The 22,686-nt window shown below is 49.3% G+C and overlaps 1 protein-coding gene across 1 annotated transcript in view; it reads left to right on the top strand.

Moving 5' to 3' along the window:
* PODXL2 (podocalyxin like 2) overlaps positions 1 to 21,436 on the top strand; it is a 33,081-nt gene extending 11,645 nt beyond the window's left edge. Inside the window, exons 3-8 of the mRNA XM_063164779.1 lie at positions 8,970 to 9,856; positions 10,839 to 10,913; positions 13,838 to 13,994; positions 14,860 to 14,921; positions 16,571 to 16,750; positions 17,086 to 21,436. Of these exons, the coding sequence (XP_063020849.1) occupies positions 8,970 to 9,856; positions 10,839 to 10,913; positions 13,838 to 13,994; positions 14,860 to 14,921; positions 16,571 to 16,750; positions 17,086 to 17,295 (1,571 nt within the window). The 3' untranslated portion in view covers positions 17,296 to 21,436. The remainder of the gene's footprint in view (positions 1 to 8,969; positions 9,857 to 10,838; positions 10,914 to 13,837; positions 13,995 to 14,859; positions 14,922 to 16,570; positions 16,751 to 17,085) is intronic.
* Positions 21,437 to 22,686: the final 1,250 nt, after the last annotated feature.

Below are 22,686 nucleotides of genomic sequence, written 5' to 3'. Positions count from 1 at the left end.
GGACCTTGTTGGGATGGAGTTGTTGGGACGGGGCCATTGTTGGGATGGATCCGTTGGGATGTGGCTGTTGGGATGTGGCTGTTAGGATGGGGCCGTTGTTACGATGGCGCTGTTGGGACGGGGCTTTTGTTGGGACGGGGCCATTGGGATAGTGCCATTGTTGGAAGGGCACTGTTTTTGGGATGGTGCCGTTTGGGATGGTGCTGTTGGGAAGGCACCATTTTTGGGATGTGTCATTGGGATGGCCCTGTTGGGATGGCCCTGTTGGGAAGGCGCCGTTTTTGGGAAGGCGCCGTTTTTGGGAAGGCGCCATTTTTGGGATGGCGCTGTTGGGAAGGCGCCATTTTTGGGATGGCGCCGTTGGGATGGTACTGTTGGGAGGGCACCATTTTTGGGATGGCCCTGTTGGGAAGGTGCTGTTTTTGGGATGGAGCTGTTGGGATAGCACTTTTGGGAAGGCACCGTTTTTGGGATGTGCCGTTGGGATGGCACTGTTGGCATGTGCCGTTGGGATGTGCCATTGGGAAGGCACCGTTTTTGGGATGTGCTGTTGGGATGGTGTTGTTGGGAAGGCACCGTTTTTGGGATGTGCCGTTGGGATGGCACTGTTTTTGGGATGTACTGTTGGGATGGCACTGTTTCTGGGATGTGCCGTTGGGATGTGCCGTTGGGATGGCACCGTTTTTGGGATGTGCCGTTGGGATGGTGTTGTTGGGAAGGCACCGTTTTTGGGATGTGCTGTTGGGAAGGCACTGTTTCTGGGATGTACTGTTGGGATGGCACTGTTTTTGGGATGTACTGTTGGGATGGCACTGTTTCTGGGATGTGCCGTTGGGATGGCACTGTTTCTGGGATGTGCCGTTGGGATGGCACTGTTTCTGGGATGTGCCGTTGGGAAGGCACCGTTACTGGGATGGCGCCGTTCCTGCCGTGCATCCCAGGGACGCGCTGTGGCTCAGCTGCTCCCGCGCGCTGGCAGCGCTCAGCGCCGCTTTTCTTGGTGTGCCAGCAGGCACCTGCGTGTCCTCACAGATCGGGACGTGACTTGGAGAACAGCGTGTGCTTGTGCATTGAGGGAGAGATGGCTGGTACTGAACCCAGCCTTGCCTCCTGCACGTGCCTCGCCCCATTTGCATGCGGAACACGCCGCTCTCTCCTTCCGTTCTCGCCTGCAGTTCTTTCCTGCAGGAGCAGATGTGCTCTTTCAGCTGTCCTTTATGCATACCCTGCCCTATCCGCTGCCCAGCTAACCACTGCTCTGCTTCCAAGCGCTGTTTCTTCCCCTGACAGTTGCTGTGTCCAGAGCTCATGTCTCAATGGCATTTCAGAACCTTGGTTAATAGAACAGTTTGAATTATTCAAGAGCTGGGAGCACATTTCTACTTAAAATTTAATTAGAAACCTGCCGTGTGTCATTTTACAATAAAGGATATTGTAATAGCATCCCTAAATTGGGCAGTCTTCTCCTGTCATGCAAAGCCTCTGTATGAGAGATGCACCCAACCGATGGAACTTACATGCTGCATGTGTGACAGATGCTGCATGTGATACGTTGTGGATCTGTGTGATGACATCTGTTGGGTTGTTTTCAACGTATAAACCCATTAAACAGTTTCAAACAGCTGCTGTTTAAGGAAAAAAAGTTTATAGTGTAAGTTTTCCTTATGTGAGATTTCATTCAGTGAAGTGTAACCCGGCATAGTTGATAGCTCTGTCCCAGGCACACACAAGAAACACTGCATCAATCAAGACACAGAACAGGGTTGTTGTACTCCTAAAGACAGAAAATTACCTACTATGAAAGGAGACCTGTGCTGGCTTCTTTTTGTCTTTACACAAAGATATTGGGCCTGAACCTGGTCCAGGTACAGGATCTTGCAGATAGACCATATCTCCTGCTATTCAAAAGCTGTATGAGTTATCTCCATCTCTCCTTTTTTTTATGTCTGTCTGAACTCTGGGTGGGGAGACTGCCCTGCCTTTGTGTGACTTCAAGGCTGCAAGAGCTAAAAAGCAATAACAATCTGCAGCTGCTGCCTTTTTTTTTTTTTTTTTTTTTTGTTAAGTGCACAAAAAACATCCTTTAAAAATATTTATAGAAAACATTTCTAGGGCCACCTGTTAGTCCATTAAAAGTGAGAACAAACTCCCAGTGGAAGAGCACAGCTCAGACTAGGGCTCTGGTTCTCCTGAATAATGTGCTTTTGCTGATTTATGTTACAGAAGAGTGATTCTATATTGACATCAGTGAGCACTAACCTTTGGAAGGGCCCTGACATTTGTCTCAGTCTGTCTGAGGGTGCACAGAAGTGTGCATTTGCATGTGTGTCACCCCATGCACAGCTGCTACCCAGTGGAGCCACACGTGGAGGAGATGGATTAGGGGTCTGGTGGGAATGTGGATGCTATATCCTTATGGAAAGAAGCAGTGTGTGATTTGTACTGCTGCTAAAAAGCAACTCAGTGGAGCTGTGAACTTATTACTTCTGCATTCCTCCAGGCTTCCAGGGAACCCAGAAGCTTCTGGTTGTAGTTTGGGTTTGGCTGCTTTGCTTCACCTTTAGCAAATTGGCCTGAGCCATAGATCAGCTCAGTGGACCTGCAGGGTCTTGCATCTGGCCCTTCCTCTTCTCCTTTCCCTTCTTCCCATTTCTCCATCTTGTTTTGCCTGGAGGCTTCCAGTCCCCTGTGTTTCCTGCTGTTACACAGGTGCCCTTGGCAGCAGGTAAAACATCTCATCCAGCTTTAGAAGATGGGAGTCACTAGGGTTGTAGGTCTCTTTGAATCCCTTGTTTTTGGTGAAGGAGTTCATGGTGGTGTATCCACCCTGGAGTTCTCCTTGTTTGCAGCTCTCAGAGTTCTCCTTTGGCTCAGTCAGGATTCACTGTCCCACATGTTCCTCTCTTCCAGTGAAGGCTTGAGTGTGAGGCAGCCTAATCATGAATTGCTGGGAAGTGTGGGCTCCTGAAAATGGACACAAGAACCTGTGAATGCCTCGTGCTTGAGGGCACTTAGTCCCTCTCCTGCCCTGCCCAACAGCTGAGCGCTCAAGGGTTGGAGTGCACCTTCCCATTTCCCAGTGCTACTGTGGGCTGGCATGAATCTCACTTCATTGCAGCCAGGGACTGCTCTTCTAGCTCCAAGGTGGTTGAAAACCAAGGGATGACTGTACTGGGAGCTATCCAATCTAGTTTTTTAGATTGGTGATTTCCTAGGACAGCATGTGGTGCCTTGTGGGATGGGGGAGGAAATTGTAATCTTTTAATTATTCATAGCAATTAGCAGAAGGGATTCTCAGGGGAGTTAGGACGAGGGATAGTGGGACAGATATGTTAGACTATATTCAAGAAGAAGTAAGTTTTCTGACCAGATAATGGAATAAAATATGTTCCATCTTATCTGATAGTGAGATTCACTTCATTCCATGATGAATTACTTGCCTCTGGCAAGAGAGATCCTGGTATCTCTCAGCCTTACTGAAATCTACTGCCTCTTCATCCAGACTGACAGCAGATCTGCAGTTCTTAATACCATCTTCAAGCCAATCATTAATGAAATGAAGCACCTGGTAAAGACTGTCTCCATAAGCAGCTTAGTGCTGAGCAGCCTCCTGCCCTAGCTCAGCTCCTGGGATGCCTCTTGTTTATGGCCTGGTTTAGTGTACAGGGACAGGGGTGATCTATCTTGGGACCAGCCAGCTCTGTGAAGACATTGCTGCCAAAGGCTGACCTGTGACAGAGGGTTTCAGGGCAGGGTGTTACTCTGGTGCAGCTATCTCTGACTGTGTTTGGGTGAGGATGGCTTATTCTGCCTTTATTGCGGTCTCTGTGCTGAGCTGGGATAAGGGATGAGGCTATTTGGGAACTGCAGTCCTTGGTGCCCAGTCTGTACCTCAAGCAAATTCAGCCATAATGTGGCCTAAGCACTTTGCTACTTTGGGTCTCTCTTTTGACTGTGATCTCTTTTGTGTGTGTGGACTTGTCTCAGAGTCTCAGATAATAACCTCTCCTAGTACTTCTGGAAGATTAGTATATTAGCCCCAACTGGCTTAATTCCAGCACCAGTAATTGTATTTTGCCTCTTTGAAATCCCCCTGTGGTTTCAATCAGCTGGAGTATGACTTTTTTGCAGTAAGCCTTATTGTTCTGTACTCCAAAAAAAGAGAGCAGATACAGTTTCAGACCTGGCTGCATTTTCAGTGGAGTGCACCATGTGATTCCCAAAGTTGGCAGATGTTTTAGTGTGAATGATGCTATGTGTCGTGTTTGGAACCCAGGAATGGTCTTGTCTTTATTACAGGACCTTCTAGTTTTCAGTAATGCAATCACTGGTTAACATGATCTCCCAGTTTAATCCAATAAACACCTTATGGTCAGGTTATATGTACTAAAAAAATGAGGATCACCCTCTTCCTGAGTTGTCACAGTTACTTTAAACAGTTAATAGCAAATAGAGGGAACCTTGTAGGGCAGTAACTGAGAGCAGCTCTTCTGAATGACAGAGAAGCAGAAATCTAATGAATTAAATTCTGGCTGGGGAATTGTGCTTTGGCACAGTGCCATGTCTTGGTCCATCTGGTGTCAGGGAAGTTTTGATATTGATTTTGGAGAAAGCAGGGCATTGCCTGAATGGTGGCTTCTGCAGAGGTCTGAAGCTCCTGTTCACCTCTCCCAGGGAAAATCATCTCCCCTGGCAAAGAAAATGGATCTGTGTGACCCAGACCTGGGTCTGCTTGGAGATGCAAAGGGCAAGACTTGGAAAGGCTGTGAAAGATGGTTTATTTAAAAAATACTGCCTGAGGGGTTTTGTAAGAGAGCTTGGAAAGGAAAAGCTGGGTGATTGTGGGGGGCAGCTGGATGCTGCAATATGCATAATATCACCACTGATGGAAGCCATTAAGGGGTGAAGCTAAGGATGTGGTGGTAAAGAGGTGAGACAGAGGTGTGTAATTTCATATCAGTGGCCAGACTCCCAGGGGGATGGTGTGGCTGAGAAGCTCTGGGAGGGTACATGATGTAGAGCTGTGCCTGCCTGTTACACTCCTCTGGTCCATCCCTGCTAGACTGTCTGCCAGAGGTGCTGGGACAGTTTCATCACTCCAGTGGTTGGTTCTCCTGAGCTGTCCCCTCTGTGATCAGGCTGGCTCCGTTGTGGCCTGGCTGCTCTTGTTTTTGGTGGGAAAGGGACACGTGCCATGTCTGTGTGTGGCCACAAGCTCCTCTTGTGCTCCAACCTACTGCTGATCTTGGTGGGGGACAGCAGACCCTGTCAGGGAAGGAGCTGATGGTGTGTGCAGCTACTGCCTCCTCCCTCCTTGGGCATCCTTGGCCTTGGCAGAGCTCTGCTTCCTTCCTGAGATTAGATGAGCTGATAAAGGAGCCAGGCAAATCTGGCATTGCAGCCAGCTCCAGGATACCTGTCTCCTTTAGCAGAGGACTGTCCCATTCCTGCAGCAGGAGCACAGGCTGCTGTGTCTCTCTGCCTCTCTGCTCCATGGTTGCTGTTTCTCCCCACAAAAGTGGTGAGGAGGGAAGTGGGTGGCACTGGCACTGTAGGGTGGGAAGGGCTGTGGGTGCACTGCCACGTGCCCAGAGCATGGGAACCAGGTGTGCTGGGTCTGCTGAAGGCAGAGCACAGCCAGGTGAGCCAAGGGGGTTGCAAACCACTGGCTGAAGGGGAGCTGCTACCTGAATGCTGGAAGAGATGCTAAAAGTGGGAGATGCCCTTTGAGTCCCCTGAGGGTTGGAGGGAAGAGGAATCAAGGGAAATGCTGAGAAGACTCTTCAAATGGGCAAGCTCTGCATTACACAGATGAGTGACAGGCCAGCTGGTCTGGATAGGGGCTTGGGAAGAATATGCTGGGACCAGCTTAGGGGCTGGGATCATACCCGGGAGATGGACAGGGTGCAAAACTTCCTTCAAATCAAAGAACAGGGGCGTAAATGAAAAGAAATATGAGTGCCTTAAAGTGCCTTAAATCTGATTTTGAGAAGTTGGCAGATGCCCTTGTTAGTGAGACAGGAGGAGCTGATTCCAGACAGGAACTGTCTAGCTGAAGAGTCTGGAAGGAAGGATTGACTCATCATAGTTGGCATCTGGATGTGGCACTTGGGGATATGGTTTAGGGATGATAACAGTGCTGCTGGGTTGATGGTTGGACTAGATCTTGAAGGTCTCTCCCAACCTTGATGATTCTGTGATCCTTCCTAAACTGGGCAAGGGATGAACCCCTTTGGTAATGGGGTTATACGGAGAGATTCTTGTTTTAAGGAGCACAATCCAGCACCCCTGTGCCTCAAGGGGTTCCCTACTTGAATCTGAGAAATAGCCCTCTCGGGATCTGAGAGGAGTTGAGTTTCTAATCAGTGGGGTCTTAAGAACCAGACAGAAGGATGTTTCCAGCTTAACATGCCAGGGTAGTGGGGAAACCGATGACAAGTGGGAATGTTAAGCCAGTTAGTAGCAAGTATGAGGATTCCTGTGTCTGCTTCTACCCTGTTGATTTGTTGGCCTAGAGAAGCAGCTCAGGTTTCAATCTTTGGCTGCCTTGTAAGATAGAAGTCTGCTGGGAGAGAATGGGATGGGTGCTAAACTTTCTTTGCCCAGAAGAGATGGCAGAGGCGGCAGTTCATCTGAGATCTTTGGATCTTGTTGGTGGAAAGGCAGCACAGCTGCACCATGTGGGGCTTTCCCCCATGGGAGCCAATGAATCTGTGGCAGAGCACTCTAAGGAAAGGTTGAGTGTGTGACTGCAAAGGAGAGCTGACAGGCTGGGAGCATTTCTGGTCCTGTGGGATGAACCTCACGCTGCTTTTTTGGGGTTTGTTTTTTTGCTGTGCCCATCTGCCTGTCAGTTTGTGCTCTGCTCCAGGTGGAAAGAGGAGCACGGAAGAGAGGAAGGTGTAAAGGACTTGAGAATATCTTAGAATGTCTTTAGGCAAAGGAGATGGCAGATTGGATCACTGATCCTTGAAAACAACATCATATCTGACAGGGCCTTGTTTTGAAGGGTAAACTCCTCACTTTTCATCCCCAGCATGTCAGGGCAGAGGGGGCTCTTGGTGCAAACCCTGAGTTGTCCCTGCAGCAGCAGGAGCAGCAGAGCCCTGGGAGCTGCACTAAGCTTTACTATCTGTCTGAGACAGTCCCACCCAAACCTCCTCAGTCCCATGTCCTGTGGCTGTTCCTGCCGTCCATGAAGCAAGGCAGTGACCATGTCTGCAGACACTGGGATGTTACCTGTTGGGAAGATCAGTGCCAGGCAGTGGAGGAGAGATGGGGTTTTTTTGGTCTGTGCTGCTGCTGATTGCTCTTGCCAGCCTCCTCGGCCTATGAGGAAGCATCAGCAGCTGGCTGTTGGGAAGCAAAAGTCTTTTAATCCTCAGAGTCTTTGGGTGGGGTGTCAATTGGGGGTGCTCTCTAGTGAGACACAGCAGCAAAGCAACATGAATTCTGCCTGCCCTGGGCAGTGAATCCCAGTGGCCTCTTTGCAGACAGAACTGGGAGCCAGTCTCCACACCATGGCTCTGAAGGTCAGCAGCTGGGTAACACTCATCTTTGGGCAACATCTGGGAGGAGTTGCTGACACCTTAAAGGGAATGAGCTGTGGGTTAGGAAAGCCACTGGCCAGCTGAACGGGAGGATCTTTACACCTCCTGCCTGGGGGGGGTGGAACAGTGTGGTTTCTGCTGAGGAGGGCTGGGCAGGAGTAGCAGGGCAGTCCTGGTGGCCAGGGGATGCCCAGGGCAGTGGGTGTGCATGCTGACAGGGCCTCTCTGCCTGGGAGCCTGCACCCACCCTGGCAGCAGCGAGCAAGGGATATGTGGAGTTTTTTTGTGCAGATCTCTGTAAGGCATCCAGACAGCTGCTGCCCACTGTGCTCAGTGGAGCATCTGCTTTGGCAGGCAGGAGAGGAGACGGGAGCCTTGGGAATTTCAGACAGTCATTTACTTAATAACCATAGACAGAGCAGGGGGTTGATTTCTGGCTGTGAAGGGATTGTCTTCCTTCCCTCCTCAGTGAGAATGTGCTGTGCTTGGCTTGGGGAGAAAGGGAGTTAATTGGGATGCAGACTCCTGAAACAGAACTCCATGGGTATGAGCAGTTTCTCAAGAAAGATGAAGGTTGATTTATGCTTTCTGGATTTGTGCCTGCCACCCTGAGCTAAACATATCTGAACTTACAGATAAGTTCCTTTTCCTGGGTCCCCAGCTCCTTGTTAGCTTCCAGAAGAAACCCCAGCCTGCTCTGACCTTATATTTGTGAGCTGCATCTCCTTCAGCATCTGTGTTTGTCTAGCAACAACACTTTCATTCGTGATCAGAGCCACAGAATAACAGGGGCTGTAGTTGGAGGGAGGGGAGTTAGATTCAGATGCTGTAGCAAAGCAAAACTAATTCAGATGTTTGTGGGATGACTTTTCTGCTCTGAAGTGCTGTACAAACTAAAATTCTGCATTTCAAATATGCCCAGGTCGATTCAGGGTTTGGTGGTATTACTTAGCTGTGCCAGGAAGGAGGACTTGGTTTTCTGGTGCTTTAGTTTCTCTCCTGTAATATTTCCCATTTAGCTTGTGTCTGACTGCTGCTACCACCCCATATCTTTCTCAGTCCCATCTGAAATGAATCTGTGGGTTCTAGCTGATTATAATGCTCATAACCTCAACTTAAAGATGCCAAGTGTCAAAACTGTTATTTAATATTGTCTGTGAAAGTGCCTATGGACAGACAGGTGTGGAGAGAACAAAGATGGAAATTATCCCTTGGGAATATGGGTTTACTGGGATGGGATGGGTAGATGGAGAAATGCACGTATTGGATGGGATGGTTGTTTGCTCTGGCAGGCTACCTGCCCTTGGAGGGTCTCTGCCATTTGACCCCCACCTGTGGCTGGACACATAATGGGATATTCTCTGCCTCTCAGAGTTCTTAGTTCAGATGTAACATGAAGTCTTTTGGATCTCTTTTTAGATTATACCTTTCCTGCTTCATCTCAGAAGGCATTGCCGAAACAAAATGGGACACAAGCAGACAACTGGGAAATGGCCACTGTCCAGCCACCAGCAGAATTTGTGGAGCCTGACTTACACACTCCTTTCTCCACACTAGAGGAAGAGGAGGGGCTGCTCCCTATTGACCACTCAAGAGGAGGAATGGAGAGCCTCCAGACCTCTGGGCCAGAGGTTACATCTTCTGAACCAGTGGACCAAGAGGACTCCTTCTCCCTTCTGTTTTCCACAGCCTCTGCCAGGCCAGGTGTTGTGACTGAGGCAGCCATAGGAGGGCAAGAAGAGGACTCTGTTTCTCCAGGCTTAGACCTTGGGAGCAGCATGGGACCAGGTCTCCTACCTGTGCCCTCTACTTTTTCTACTACAGTTGCTGCAAGATCTCCCACTGATTCAGAAGAACTCCTTGAGGTGACAACTGGAGACACTTGGGCTGTTGGGGGAGCAGATTCAGAGCTGGCTGTGGCTACAACAGGAGCAGAGCCTGCAGAGACCACAGTGGAGGCTGGTGGGGAAGAGCATTCAGCCAGGGAGGAGGTGTCAGAGCCCACGGTGGGGTGGGAGATGCTGGAGCCCACGGTGTTGACCGAAATGGAGCAGGCAGTGGAAACGCCTGTGGGGACACCCTCTCCTGCAGGCAGCTCCCCAGGCACCCAGACTCCTCCTGGTGGTGAGCAGCAGCCCTCTTCTGTGTCTCTGTGGGACAGAGGTGATGAGCCTGAGCTGGATCCCCTTTGGAATGACACAGAGCCAGCCACTGAGACTGCAGCAGCAGGGAGGAGCTCGTCACCCCCGCCTGGGGACGCCCGCATGGCCGTGCTGCCCACGGAGCTGCCCTGGGACTCTGCACAGGTTGCACTGGGAGCAGGGGCTGGGCTGGGAGGTTGCAGTGGGAATATTTGGGTCCCCACTCCTGGGGAGTGTTTAAACCCATCCCTGAGTCTGATTGCTGGGAGTATGTTTTTCTTTTCACCCAGTCAAAGCTGAATTTTCAGGGAGTTATTCACAGTAGTTCTTAAGGGTATCCATCATCCCTGGCCCTTCACATCTTCCTAGCTGCACAAAATCTTGCTTCTTAAACAGAAGCTGAACACCTTTCTTCTGGGGCATGAACAGCAGAGAAAGCTCCTTGTTTCCTCAGCCTGCATTATTAGAAGTGTCAGGACAAACATGTCCCTAAGGATTTCTGGAAGGGGAGTGAGAAGAAAGTGCTGTTTTTACTACTGCTGCCTGCAGGGACCAGATGCAGAGCGGGTGGAGCAGAGTACAGTTATATGTGAGGATGTGAAGAGGAGGGGTGAACTGCAGTTCCTGAATCCAGCAAACTGGCAGCTGGTTAAGAGAAAATGTGTAGCAGAAGCTGACTGGTGAGAAAGGCAAGCAAAGCTTTTAATTTTGCTTTTTGCCCCATGGTACTCAGGAGCCTGGACTTAGTGACTTAGTCCCTCTGTGCATCCTATCCTGCCTGCAGAGTGCTGCCCTCTCTCACCAGTTTGTTTAAGGACCACAGAGGCTCCTGGTTAGGTTTTGTGTTAAGTGCTGATAAGGCTGCAGGCTAGAGAGTTTTCCACTGTGTCCTCCTTGAGTTTAGATAGAAGTGGAAGGTCAAGCTGAGCTGTGGCAAGCTGGCAGAGCAGCTTTGTCCCCATTTCATGTCAGCACTGAAATGGTGATTGCTCCTTAGAATGGAGAGTTAAAGGACAGTCACATCCTTTGAGAAGTGCTTCTGCGAGTATGGCACAGTGCCCTGCTCCTGTCCCTTGTGTACCCTGTGCTTTCAGCAGCAGAGTTACATTCACACCTGAACCCAGCTGCCTTTGTCTTGTCTCTCCAGGTGATCTGTAAAGACTGGAGCAACCTTGCAGGAAAGAACTACATCATCCTGAATATGTCGGATAACATTGACTGTGTAAGTCAGTCCAGACAGATTTCATGGCACAGGGGCAATGGTGTTTGGGAAAGTGAAGGCAGGCACAGCTCCTCCTGTCTGCTTTCACCACAAAACATTTTAAAAGCACGAAATCTCAACATATAGAGGCTGTGAAGAAAAGGGGAGGACAGAAATATTTCTGTTCTCCAAAAGGGAAAAAGAGTGGGTGGAGGGAGATGATTTTGCTCCAAGTCTAGCACATGTCAGTTCCATATTGGATTTTTTACTAACTTCTGGCTGCTAGTCTGTGCCAGTCAGTACCTGGATTGTCATGAGACATGAGAACTTTTAACATTGCACCTCTTACAGGATTGAATGCAGTTCTCCTTCCTTCTCTTCATTTTCCTTCCATTCCTTCCAGCATATAGTAACAATCCTCTGATGGCTCAGAGGAATAGGGACTCCCATTTGGACTGTGCATGGATAAGTATCAAGCAGTTATCACTAAATCTTCCTTCAGGGTCTCTTCTTCCAACCCTATTATCTTGTGTGTTATCTGTGTCTGTTAACCAGCCATGCTCTGCTAATCCAATGCCTGTCCATCCATCCTCATAAAGCTGCAGTTAATTCATGACCCCAGAATCCGTTGTGAATCCCTGATAAAAGGGCTTGTTCACTTCTGCTGGGCCTTTAATCAGGCACTTAAAAACCAGTTGTGAAAGGCCTGGGGTCAAGGTGCCTTTCATAATTCTAAGAAATTATTATAAGCCTGACAACCTGAGACTGAAATGTTTCATTGAGGAATTGTGTTCTGGCCTCGTGCATCTGCACTCCTGCTTTGTGGGGCTCCTGCTGTGGGCACAGCCAGCTGCTTCTGTCACTGCAGGGTTGCTCTCTGGCACTGACCTCTTGCCACTACTGGTGAGTTCTTGGTTGGTTTGTTTTGCTTTTTTTTAAAGGTGACCTTTTTGGGGACAGGGAAAATGGGGAAATTCCTATACACAGTAAAGCATGCCGATTGCTCTAAGAACAGATAAAAAGTCAGTCTTTCTCCTCCTAATTTAGGCAAACCAGTGCAGAGGGCTTTAAGTATCTCTGCTATGGTTCACAACTGTAATGCAGAAAAGGAGTCCTTGAAAACCAGAGTCCTTCTGCCCTGTTTCCTTCATGCCCCCATCACTCTCCCTCCCATCTCTGTGGACTTCAAATGCTAATTAATTTTGTAATATGTAGTAAGTTCCTTTCTGTGGTCACTTGTGTTGTTTAAACCTCTGTCAGGGGAAGAACTGAAAAGCAGATGTGCAGATGTCTCTTGATCAAATTATGTCTTTGATGTTGAATCCTCAGTTCTGCCTTGCTGGAGGAAGATGGTGCCCTGGGATAGGCAGGACTGAGCTGTTTTTCTACTTGATTTCATGTTTCAAAACATATTTCCCAGTGAATGATTTGTGCTGTACTACCCCTTATTCAAAGGGACATTTGTCGACATACATATTTAACATGAGCATCTCATCATTCCCTGCCTCCCATTACCACTTTGCATGAGTGAAGCTGGCATCAAGATCTTCATCTTTCTGCTGGAGATGATGCAGTTTGTTTCCTACCCTTGTTAATTTGCTCACTTTGTGCACCTCACCTACTGTCTGCCTGTCTCTTTTGTTTTTTGGTGTCTGTAACAGAACTCTGTGGTGTTTGGTTTTCTGGGGTTTTGAGGGAGAACCTGTGTTGCAAGTGCTGTTGTTTAAATTAGTGTGAGTGGGTATTCCTCACATATTTCAATGTTTTGGTGCCATGATCTAGTGTGTATTGAGTCCCACTGAAAAGCTGAGGGACAAGGAGTGTGCTTAGCTCCTTCCAGAAGGTTGCACTTTGAGCTTCAATACACTTCATAGCACCAGGCTTTTACCTGCTGCAGGGATTTTGTCTGTATTTCTGCCTTAAGCTGGAAGCCTGTTTGTCTTCCCAGTGGGCTCCAGGTAAGGGAATCACTTCAGTCTCACTCTGGACAAATCTCTCACTCAACATACCTGGAAAGTTTGCCCAAGTGAGGACTGCAGGATCTGACCCAGCAGTGGTACCTGGCTATGCATTGGGAAGTGACCTCTACCTTGGCACAGGTGCATTCAGGCTCCTTCACTGCTCCCTCCTCTCCACCATGGAGAATTGATCAGCTCTGCAACCTCTGCTTTCCCCATCACCAGAAACATCTCACTTCTGTCCTCCTGCTTCTGGCTCAGCTGCTCCCCTTTCCTCTGCATGCCCCAACAGAGAGCCTCAGGCTGGCAGTGGGACCATGAGCTGGAGCTGCAGCTGAGCATCGTGGTGCTGCATCAGTGCTGCTTCCTCATGCAGCTCCTCCTGCCTCCCCATACCAAAACCCATCATTTCATGAGAGGAGGCACTGCCAGGCTCTTGTGATTCCGGCTCCAGTCATCAATGTCTTCTCCAATTAGGCCATTTTTGGCACAGGCCTGTGCCTGCCCTGAGCGCTTCAAATTGCCATGGCAACAAGAACTCTCCATTTTATTAATCATCTGTGTGGCCTTCAGGTTGGCATGGCAACTGGAGATGAGAATAGAAACACAGGAGTGAGAAAGCAGCAAAGGCGCCTGCTGAGGGATGGCCGGAGCACGTCAGGCTGAGCGGCACCCCCTGACCCAGCGCTGGCTCCTGTGGCCAGGAGCCTGGCTGCTTCCTTCTCACACCATCATGTTGCTTCAGGGTCCCTGTGTGCCAGGAGAGCCTGGTGTGGGGCATTTGGCAGCCACAGGAGCTGAGGAGGAAGGTTGGTGCATCAGGAGGTGTTTGTGGCTCCAGCCTGAGGAACTGTGTAGCAGAGTGTGGCACCAGGTTTATCACTGCTGGTTTTTGGGCATGTGTGAGGTCTCAGCTGTGCCAGCCCTGCAGTGCTACAGCTGCCTTGTCCCCACCATGCACTCACCAAGGTTCCTTTCCTGTGGCAGGAGGAGTTTCGTTTGGAGAGGGGTCCCCAGCTGTTGGCACTGGTGGAGGATGCCTTCTCCAGGCAGGCAGAGGGGCTGCAGGACCGCTGGCTCATCTCTCTGAGCAAACCCAATGAGAATGACAAGCACTTGCTAATGACACTGGCAGGGGAACAGGGTAAGTGCTGGCAGAAGGAGCCTTCCTGTGATGGGGAGTGTGTTTAAATGGAGGTACACAGCAATGTTGGAAGGAGCTTTTGCTTTCCAATCCATTGCAATCCCATCAGTTCTGTGTTCACTGGACTTGAGGTATGGAGAGAGACTGAGACTTTCTTCACATCTGCTTTCTGGGTTGTCCCTCACTGCTTGCACAAAGCACTGCACTTTGCACTTCTGCACATTGCCTTCAGCTTTGCTGCCTCTCTGGATTGCCTTTCCCTGAGCATCTGTCAGGTTTCTCCTTATGTACTCCCCATCATGGTATGATATGACAGCCTGCTCTTGGTTCACTTCCTAACCTATCAATTCTGAAGTCCTGTCTGAACTAGGATGGTCCTCATAGTGCCCTCCTTCAATCCCAAAGAAACAAAAGCTGACAGTGACATGGGCTGGACTGGAACATTTTACCATGTCTTTTTTCCCATTTTGGTACAGGGGTCCTTTTCCTGCCTGCTTAGTGACAGATGTTTCTAATGTTGACATTATGGCCTCTATGACCTTTGTGAACCTGTCTCCATGAGTTTTTGAGTGCTGCTGCTTGCTCCCAGAGCGGACACAGACCCTGAGAGCTTCTGTGGTGCTGGGGAGGGTTAGCTAGGTTCCTCTGCTATCAGTTCATCCCTGATTTTTTTTACTCCTTTAAAGAGTATTTGGAGATACCCTTGTCTGTGATCCTGTGTTCTTTCAGCCTCCTGACATAAAACACCAATGAACAAAATGTGTGTTTCCCTGCCTCCATCCTGTTGGGGATTTTATACTGATGAATACATCTGACTGAGTAACCTGAGCTGAGAGCAGCACTGATCTCTTCCTCTACTTTACAGGTGTTATCCCTACAAAAGATGTTCTCATGGCACTGGGGGATGTTAAGAGGAGCTTAGCTGAGGTAAGAGCCTGTCTGCCTGCATCCGTTTGTTAAGACCAGTTATACAATTAAAATATGCTCCCACTTTTCAAGACTGCTTATCTCAGTCTAACCAAGTGCTGAACCCAGAGCAGACAAACAGATGAGTCAGATGCTTGGCAAACTCCCTTCTCCCCTCACTGGTAGTAGCCAGGCCATCAAATTTCTGCTCTTTTTAAGAGAGTAACTATGGGTTATTCCCTCCCTGCTTTTCTGGCTTGGTTGTGAGACTGCTTTTCACACATTCGTTTTGTTAGGATTCTCAGTGTCACCCCTTCCATACTATTGTCCATACAGTGTGGGTGCTGCAGGCCCCCACATTTGGCCCTGCTCACCCTCCAGTTGTTTTACACACATTGGCTTCTCTTGACATGTTCACACACCTTCTATGATTCTTCTAGGGTCTGCATTTCACTCCTTAAACAACTGCCTCCACAAGGACAGGCAGAGGACCTGGGTCAGTGGATGCCAGACTCCTCTGCCATCTTCCTCTAGGCCTCAGATATTCCCTTCTAACCCTGGGCAGCTTGGAAGAGGATAGAGATAAGGACAAATCAGTCCCACAATCTCTGGCTTTGCCCCTTTGTCCTACAGGGTATGTAGGCACTGAGGACCTGATTCTGTTTGAGTTTTTTGTGCCAGCCACTGGATTAATTTTGCTGAATTTAGCAGCAGGATTGAGCCACTGTCTTGCTGGCTGTCTGCTCTCAGGTTTTTCCCTGACCTAACAAACTGGCACAGTTAGACAAAGCAAATTAACTGCTCAGTGGTGTATTGATTGGCTTACACCAGAGAAAGTGCAAAAAGCAAACCCTGTAGAAATTGTGTGACTGAAGTATCAGCAGCTAGAGCTGTCCAGAAAGAAGGATTTGACTTTGCAACTGTGGCCTTGTGTTAATGTGAGTTCTACCAGGGCCTCCTTGCCCCATGCCTCATGCTCTCTGGCTCTGTCAGTAATGAAACTCTGCTCACAGTGCTGCCCTTGCACCAGCATGAGATTGCAAGGAGGAGGGAGGATATTCTCTTACCTGTCACATTTACTACTGAATTGATACATAACCTGCTCAAATCTGCCAAGTCTCTGGGACCATCCTGGGCTGTTTGCTGACAGCCACAGGGGGCCAGTTTCTAGGGCAGCTATTCCTAAGCTTTTAGGCTCAGCGGGCAACTGTCCACTTTCAAGACCTTGTAAAGACCACTATGCCCTCTTAGGACCTGAGCTTTACTGGAAACCTATTTATTAGGGTTACATTCTCTGCCAAGCAGTTACCAAAGCCTCAGCACACGTCAGTGGTCTCTAGTTTGTTTTGGGGACTCTCAGTCTTGGACAGTTTCTCCTTTGAAAGCCTCCTACACAAAGGTGTGATATCGTTGTGCAGGTGAGCAAAATAAAATTTTGCCTACTGCCCCATTTGCTGATGCATCAGCTTTCATGGAAAATGGTGTTATGTATAGTTATGAGCTTTCTAGTAATGTAAGACTGTGTACAACCTGAGTCTCCAACCCTGGCTTTCAGTTCTTCTGCCCACATTCATGGTCCTGTACTTGTACCCAGGAAAGTCTGAACAGGATTCTATCTGCCTGTAGGTCAGGACTTTTAATGTACTGCTTCCTTCCTTCCTTCCTTCCAGATTGGTATCCAGAACTACTCGACCACCACGAGCTGCCAGTCTCACCCTAACCAGACACGCAGTGATTATGGGAAGCTCTTTGTGGTGTTGGTGATCATCGGCTCCATCTGTGCCATCATCATCGTCCTGGGGCTCATCTACAACTGCTGGCAGAGACGCCTGCCCAAGATGAAGAACATGGTGAGCATGGGATGGGTGGAGAAGGTGGCCAGACACTTAGCCTTGGAATGGAGGAGATTGGGAAGTTAGGAGGGCAGTTGTTTTCCCCTGTCCAATTATGGGACATAACTGGATACACTGGAGCAGCAGTGGAGTTCATTCAGGTGTAAGAGAGATGCAAATGTGCTTAGGACAGCTCATTTCCACTCTGAGGGTTGGGCTGGGAATAAATCCACCTCTTCCCACTGACTCCACAAAGGTGTCAGTGACCCTCATAGCCTGGTGTGATTGTGCTTCTCGGCAGCATTAAGAGCTGTCCCCCTCTGTCTCCCTTTGTGTCCTCTCGTTCCTGGCAGTCCCACGGCGAGGAGCTGCGCTTTGTTGAGAACGGCTGCCATGACAACCCCACCCTGGACGTGGCCAGTGACAGCCAGTCGGAAATGCAGGAGAAGAAGCCGAGCGTGAACGGGGGGAACACCATCAATGGCCCCGACAGCTGGGATGTCCTGATCAATAAGCAGGCGAGCGAGGATGTGGATGTGTTTGAGGAAGACACGCATCTTTAGAAAAAGAAAGGAGGGAACCATCCTCTTAAACACACTTGTTTTTCTCCTATCTTGACTGATGGACCATGGGATCAGGTGGCTTCTCAGGAACTTCATAAAACCTTTGAACGTGTCTTTGGGCAAGTTTTCTGTATGGGAGTCCTGAGCCTACATCTGAGGCTTGGAGCCAGGAGGATCACGGAACAGAGGGAAGCGGGAGGGGTGGGTTTATAGATCTCTGTGTGTGTGTTCTTATCAGTAGCACCAATGCTTTCATCACCTTTAAATGCACTTACTGTAGCTCTGTGGTAGTGGCTGAGATTGTCAGGATTGGAGAAACAAGATGGTGGGGCTGCCTGCCACCAAGAGTCCAGATTTGGGGAGTAAATTCACTTTCCAAATACTGACCTTGAGACCACATTCAGTCCATGCAGGTGCAGTAAAACCTGTGCATTCTGGATGGAGGGGAGCCAAGATTCTGTCAATGTTCTGGGCAGAGTTTGCATTCCCCATGTGAAAAACAGGTTTTTTAGTGCTCTAGCATTCAGCTACTAATTGTATGAGAGCTGATGTTTACATTTGGGGAAAATACCCCTCCCACCACTCCCTGCTGTCATCTCATTTCACCCCTGGTACCACTAACAGCCCCACTCCTTTTTTCAGCTCCACAACTCCAAGCTGAGCTTGCAAAGTTTGAGCACTTTACCCTTGCTTGACTGATTGCAGAGAATTCAGTGCCATGGTGCAGCATTTTAGATGGAAATGTGCTTTAGGTTGGAGCGTTGCTCAAAAATGGTGTTTACATGCCTCTTTCACAATAGCCTGGGAAATCAGCAGGAAAATATCCCTTGTCTTGTGTAAGTTTTACACTGGCTGGCCTTTTCCACTCGAGTTCTATTTCACGGGTTAGTTTCGTTTCAGTTGGTCATTTTGCAGTAAATATAAAGACTATGTGAAACTTTTAAAATAGGGAAACAAGTAATGTTCTCATCCTTTTGTTTCAATTTCAGCATCTTGCCCTGAGGGAAGGGTGGAAGTGTTTAATACCCCACAGGTATAAATTGGGGTAACATCTTTAAAATCACTGCATTTAAACAATGTAAGAGCCAGTTCTGATGACATGAGAATCGGATGTAAGAGCTCCCCGATGGATGTTTCTCAGGCATGCCTCAGGCAGCTTTGAGGCTCCAGCTCCCTGAAGATGTGTGCTGAAGGCACGTGAATATGTGTAATTGTTCTCTGAGCCCTGCCTAAACTACTGTCAAGCCTGAAATCCCCGAACATTTGTTTCTTCTGTCAGTGAGGGACTGAGGGACTTGCTTCCGTCAGAGGCAGAACTTCTCTCCCTAGTGGTGGTGATCTGCATGCTTGCTTCCTGCGAGATGCAGCTTCACACTTGGTCTTGAAGGGAACCTTTGTACACAGAGGCCCCAGATGTGCAGCCTGTAAATCTGTCACTGTAGGTATAGAGACCTCTAGCATGTTCCCCCCGGTGGGTGTGCCTGAAGTCAAGGTGCCAGAGTCTGTTGTTGCAGTTTGTGTAGCGCTTTGCATGCAAACTGCATCACAGATCACCTCGATGGAGGGCCACTCTGATACCAGTTTATTAGGGATTCAAGAAAGGTGATAACCTTTGGTTTCCTATCCAGATTCCAATTTTCAGTGGTTTTTGCCTGCCTCCATATCTTTCCTGGTGTTATGTAGGACACAGTGATCATCAGCTCTTTTTGTACCTTGGTAGGGTTGCAGAGATGCTCAGAGTTCCTTCTCCTGCCCCAGCAGTTGGTAGTGGGGGACAGTCCATGGATGCAGACAGCCATACACTGCCCTCTCTGACCACCCCTCCCTGGGTGGCTCCTGCTGAGTTTGATGCGTCTGTGCAGTAAAACTGCACAAGTCCATTGGCTGTGTTGAAGGCACTTTGGGGCTCAAAGGATTAAATGCAAATTGTTGTTATGGTGAGTAAATTAAAGCATGGAGTTAAAATTTGAGGTTTTATAGCACTTAGCATAATGGGCCCTGGCATGCCCGTGGCCTTTAGGCAGCTGCACCGTGTAAATCTTTCCAAGTCAAATAATCCTCCTCAAACTTGTTTTGAATGCCCAGTGGCTGTTAAAAGATAATGCCACCAATCAGATGTGAATCATTTCACCCACAAATGGCTTCCTTGGTGCATATCCCTGCTAAGAGCTGCTTTGCTGCCCTGTTTTCTCCCCACTATCTATCCTAATTCAGAGAAACAACAAGGCACTGATAAAGCAATGCTTCTGGCTGGGCTCAGCACCTCCCAATCTCGTGTAAAGTCTTCAAACTTTAAAGAAACCAAGGGGCTATATGGGTTCAATAATCAGCTAGCAAGTTCTCCTAATTTGCTCTTCTGGCCTCTCATGGCCTGGAGGATTTTCCAGAGATGCTCTTCTCTGTCTGGAGTATCCAGGTAATCTGAGAGGCACTTTAAGGGTGGCTGTTGAGGCTGAGGACACTTTTCTGCTGTCTCTTACAGGGTGCACCTGGCTGTATGATCCCAGTTTAGCTTCAGAAATCTACTGGTTGGTAGAATTTCACTTTAGTCTGGTGGTACTTTTTATCCTCTTACAGTTTGTTTTTTCTCTGTATCATTTTTTGCACTAGGCTGATCTTGTCAAGTCGATTGCACTGTTGTCCCTCTCCTGCCAGCCCTGCAGAGATGGGTCATCTCTGGGGACCTGCAGGCTGGGAAGCACTGTAGAGAGGCTGTTGGTAGCCCACTTAACTCTGTCCAGTGCTTGCATTTCCAGCTCTGCACAGGGAGGATGTAAAGAGGAAGAAAACCTTTGTCTTAGCATTTGTAACAGGAAGCTTTTCTATCACCCTAATGTAGTTAAACTTCTTTTTAATAAAAACTGTGAAAGCTGGACTTCTCAGAGCAGTGTGCCAGGTGACAGAGCAGATGGAGGAGACAAAGTAATTCCTGGAAAACTTACTCGGACATCGCCATAATTCCATCTACCAAATGCTTGATCACACTGACACCTGGTGGCGGTTGGGATTGGAAACAAAAAATTAAAAAAAAAAAAAAGGAAAAAAAAAAAGAGAACTTTTCTCTTAGCTTTGGGTATTTGTTTCCTGTGACTTGCCTAGGATAACCTGCTTTATTCATGAGGGGCTGCAGGACTCGACTGTGAGCAGAGAGACTTGTACCAGGCATGTCAAGGATGGTTTGTGTGAGGACATCCTTGTCTGCAAAGTAGTGAGATGGGACATTCCTTGGAGTCACCAGTATAGAGGCCCTGGGTAGCAACACAGGGTCTCAGCTCCATCTTCCTGCTTTGTCTGCCATTTGCTCCCTCTGCTCCTTGGGACCACAGCTAGAATGCAGAGACTCTGCCCTGGAATGGAAATGGTTCTTCAGAGAGAGCAACAGGTGCTGTTGTGAGGAGTGCAGTGCCTTGGGGAGCACCGGCGATAGCATCGTCTGGATGCACGGCCAAGAACAGAGAGGCTCTCCATCTCTGGGGGATCATGGCCAGGTGGGATCTGGGATGGCCAAGCTGCAGATTACTCCAAGGTGTCACCCAGAGATCTGGAACTGTGCCTGTGACATGGAGTCTAACGTGTCTTGGGACTCTGCACCCTGCCTTGGGGGATGTAGAGTGGAAAGAAACAATGAGGAGTGACCCAGTAATTGTGCTGTGAAGGATGTAATGCAGCTTGAGGGTACAGTTCAAGAGACACTTTAAGGATCCCTCTGGCAGAGGATATGGTGTGAAATGAAGGAACACTATCCTAAGGACTATTGCAGCATTACCTTAGAGCATTGCAGCAGGGTCCCACTGCAGCTACTGCCATCAGCAACTTGTCTGTTCCCATCTGCCTTTGCAGCCATGCAGGAGCACATCTGTCCTTCTCAGCAGGTTTGGGACAGCTCCAACAGTCAGACACAACAAGCACCTGCATCTGTGCTGGCTCATGAGAGCCTCATGGGCCCATCTAAGCTGACAGCCGGGCTTTGAGCCGTTCTCAACACCTTCATTCCTGCTGGACACAAACTGCAAGCCCTGGCTGCTGCTCGGGATTGCTGCGGAGAACACTTAGAAACACTTGTGTCTGGCCCTGGAAATAGCAGGGTTGTGGTTTTGTTTTCTTTGCAATAAAACACACCTTCTGGGTGTCTGAACACTGACCTGAGTGCAGCGCTTTGCTTGGTTAGATCTGCCTAAATTCATGTCTGCATCTCGTAATGCAGTACGGGCCAGGGTTTCTCTGCCAGGATGGGGGTCAGCCTGACCTCCCTTACCCACAGTACACTCCTTAATTCACAGATTTCTGTGGAAGTCCTGAGCCTTGCCAGGTGCCCAGGCTATGGAAACAGGCTTCTTCCATGGAGTATTCTTCCCCTCCAGTATCCACAGGACCAGCCCAGGACGCCTTTCCTGCTAGAGTGGCTTAGCACAAGCCTCTGTTCCACAGCAGAGTCCTGCCTGTGTGCCCTGTGCCACGTGTGTCCCATGCCACTCTCCACCATCTCACACCTGCTCCACACCTGGACCCCCACAGAATTATCAGGTTGGAAGGGACCTCTGGAGATCATCCAGCCCAGCCCCTGCCAAGGCTGGGTCACCCAGAGCAGGTGACACAGGAACACGTCCAGGCAGGACCTGAATATTTACTGAGACTCCATGCCCTCCCTGGGCAGCTGTTCCAGGGCTCTGCAACCCTCAACCTAAAGAAATTCTTTCTCATGTTGAGGTGGAACTTCTTGAGTTTTGATTTATGGCCTTTGCTCCTTGTCCTTTTGCTGGGCACCACCAAAAAGAGTCTGGCACCATTCTCTTGGAGCTATCTTTGAATGGATTAATGAGACCCCTCTTGTTGCAAGTCATGGAGCACAGAGAGCCCTGCCACATGTTCCAGACCCCATCCCAACCACTTTCTGGGCCAGCTCCCTCCTCAGGGGTGTTCCAGCCCGGTTCCCCCAGTTTATTCAGGCCCGGTTCCCTTTTCCCAACCAGCTCGGTTTGTTCAGGCCCGGTTCTAGCCCGGTGTCCCTGGTTTGTTCAGAGCCCGTTCCCTTTTCCCGAGCCCCGGTTCCAGCCCAGTTTGTTCAGCCCGGTTCCCTTTTCCCGAGCCCCGGTTCCAGCCCACTTTGTTCATGGCCGGTTCCCTTTTCCCGAGCCCCGGTTCCCCCGGTTTGTTCAGGGCTGGTTCCCTTTTCCCGAGCCCCGGTTCCAGCCCAGTTTTCCGGTTTGTTCAGGGCCGGTTCCCTTTACCCGAGCCCCGGTTCCAGCCCGATTTGTTCAGGGCCGGTTCCCTTTTCCCGAGCCCCGGTTCCCCGGTCTGTTCATGGCCGGTTCCCTTTCCCCGAGCCCCGGTTCCCCGGTCTGTTCATGGCCGGTTCCCTTTCTCCGAGCCCCGGTTCCCCGGTCTGTTCAG

The sequence above is a fragment of the Melospiza melodia genome, chromosome 10, assembly GCF_035770615.1.
Source record: "Melospiza melodia melodia isolate bMelMel2 chromosome 10, bMelMel2.pri, whole genome shotgun sequence".
NCBI lineage: Eukaryota > Metazoa > Chordata > Aves > Passeriformes > Passerellidae > Melospiza > Melospiza melodia.
The sequence above is the reverse complement of the archived record's forward strand: the minus strand, read 5'-3'. Positions and strand labels throughout refer to the sequence as shown.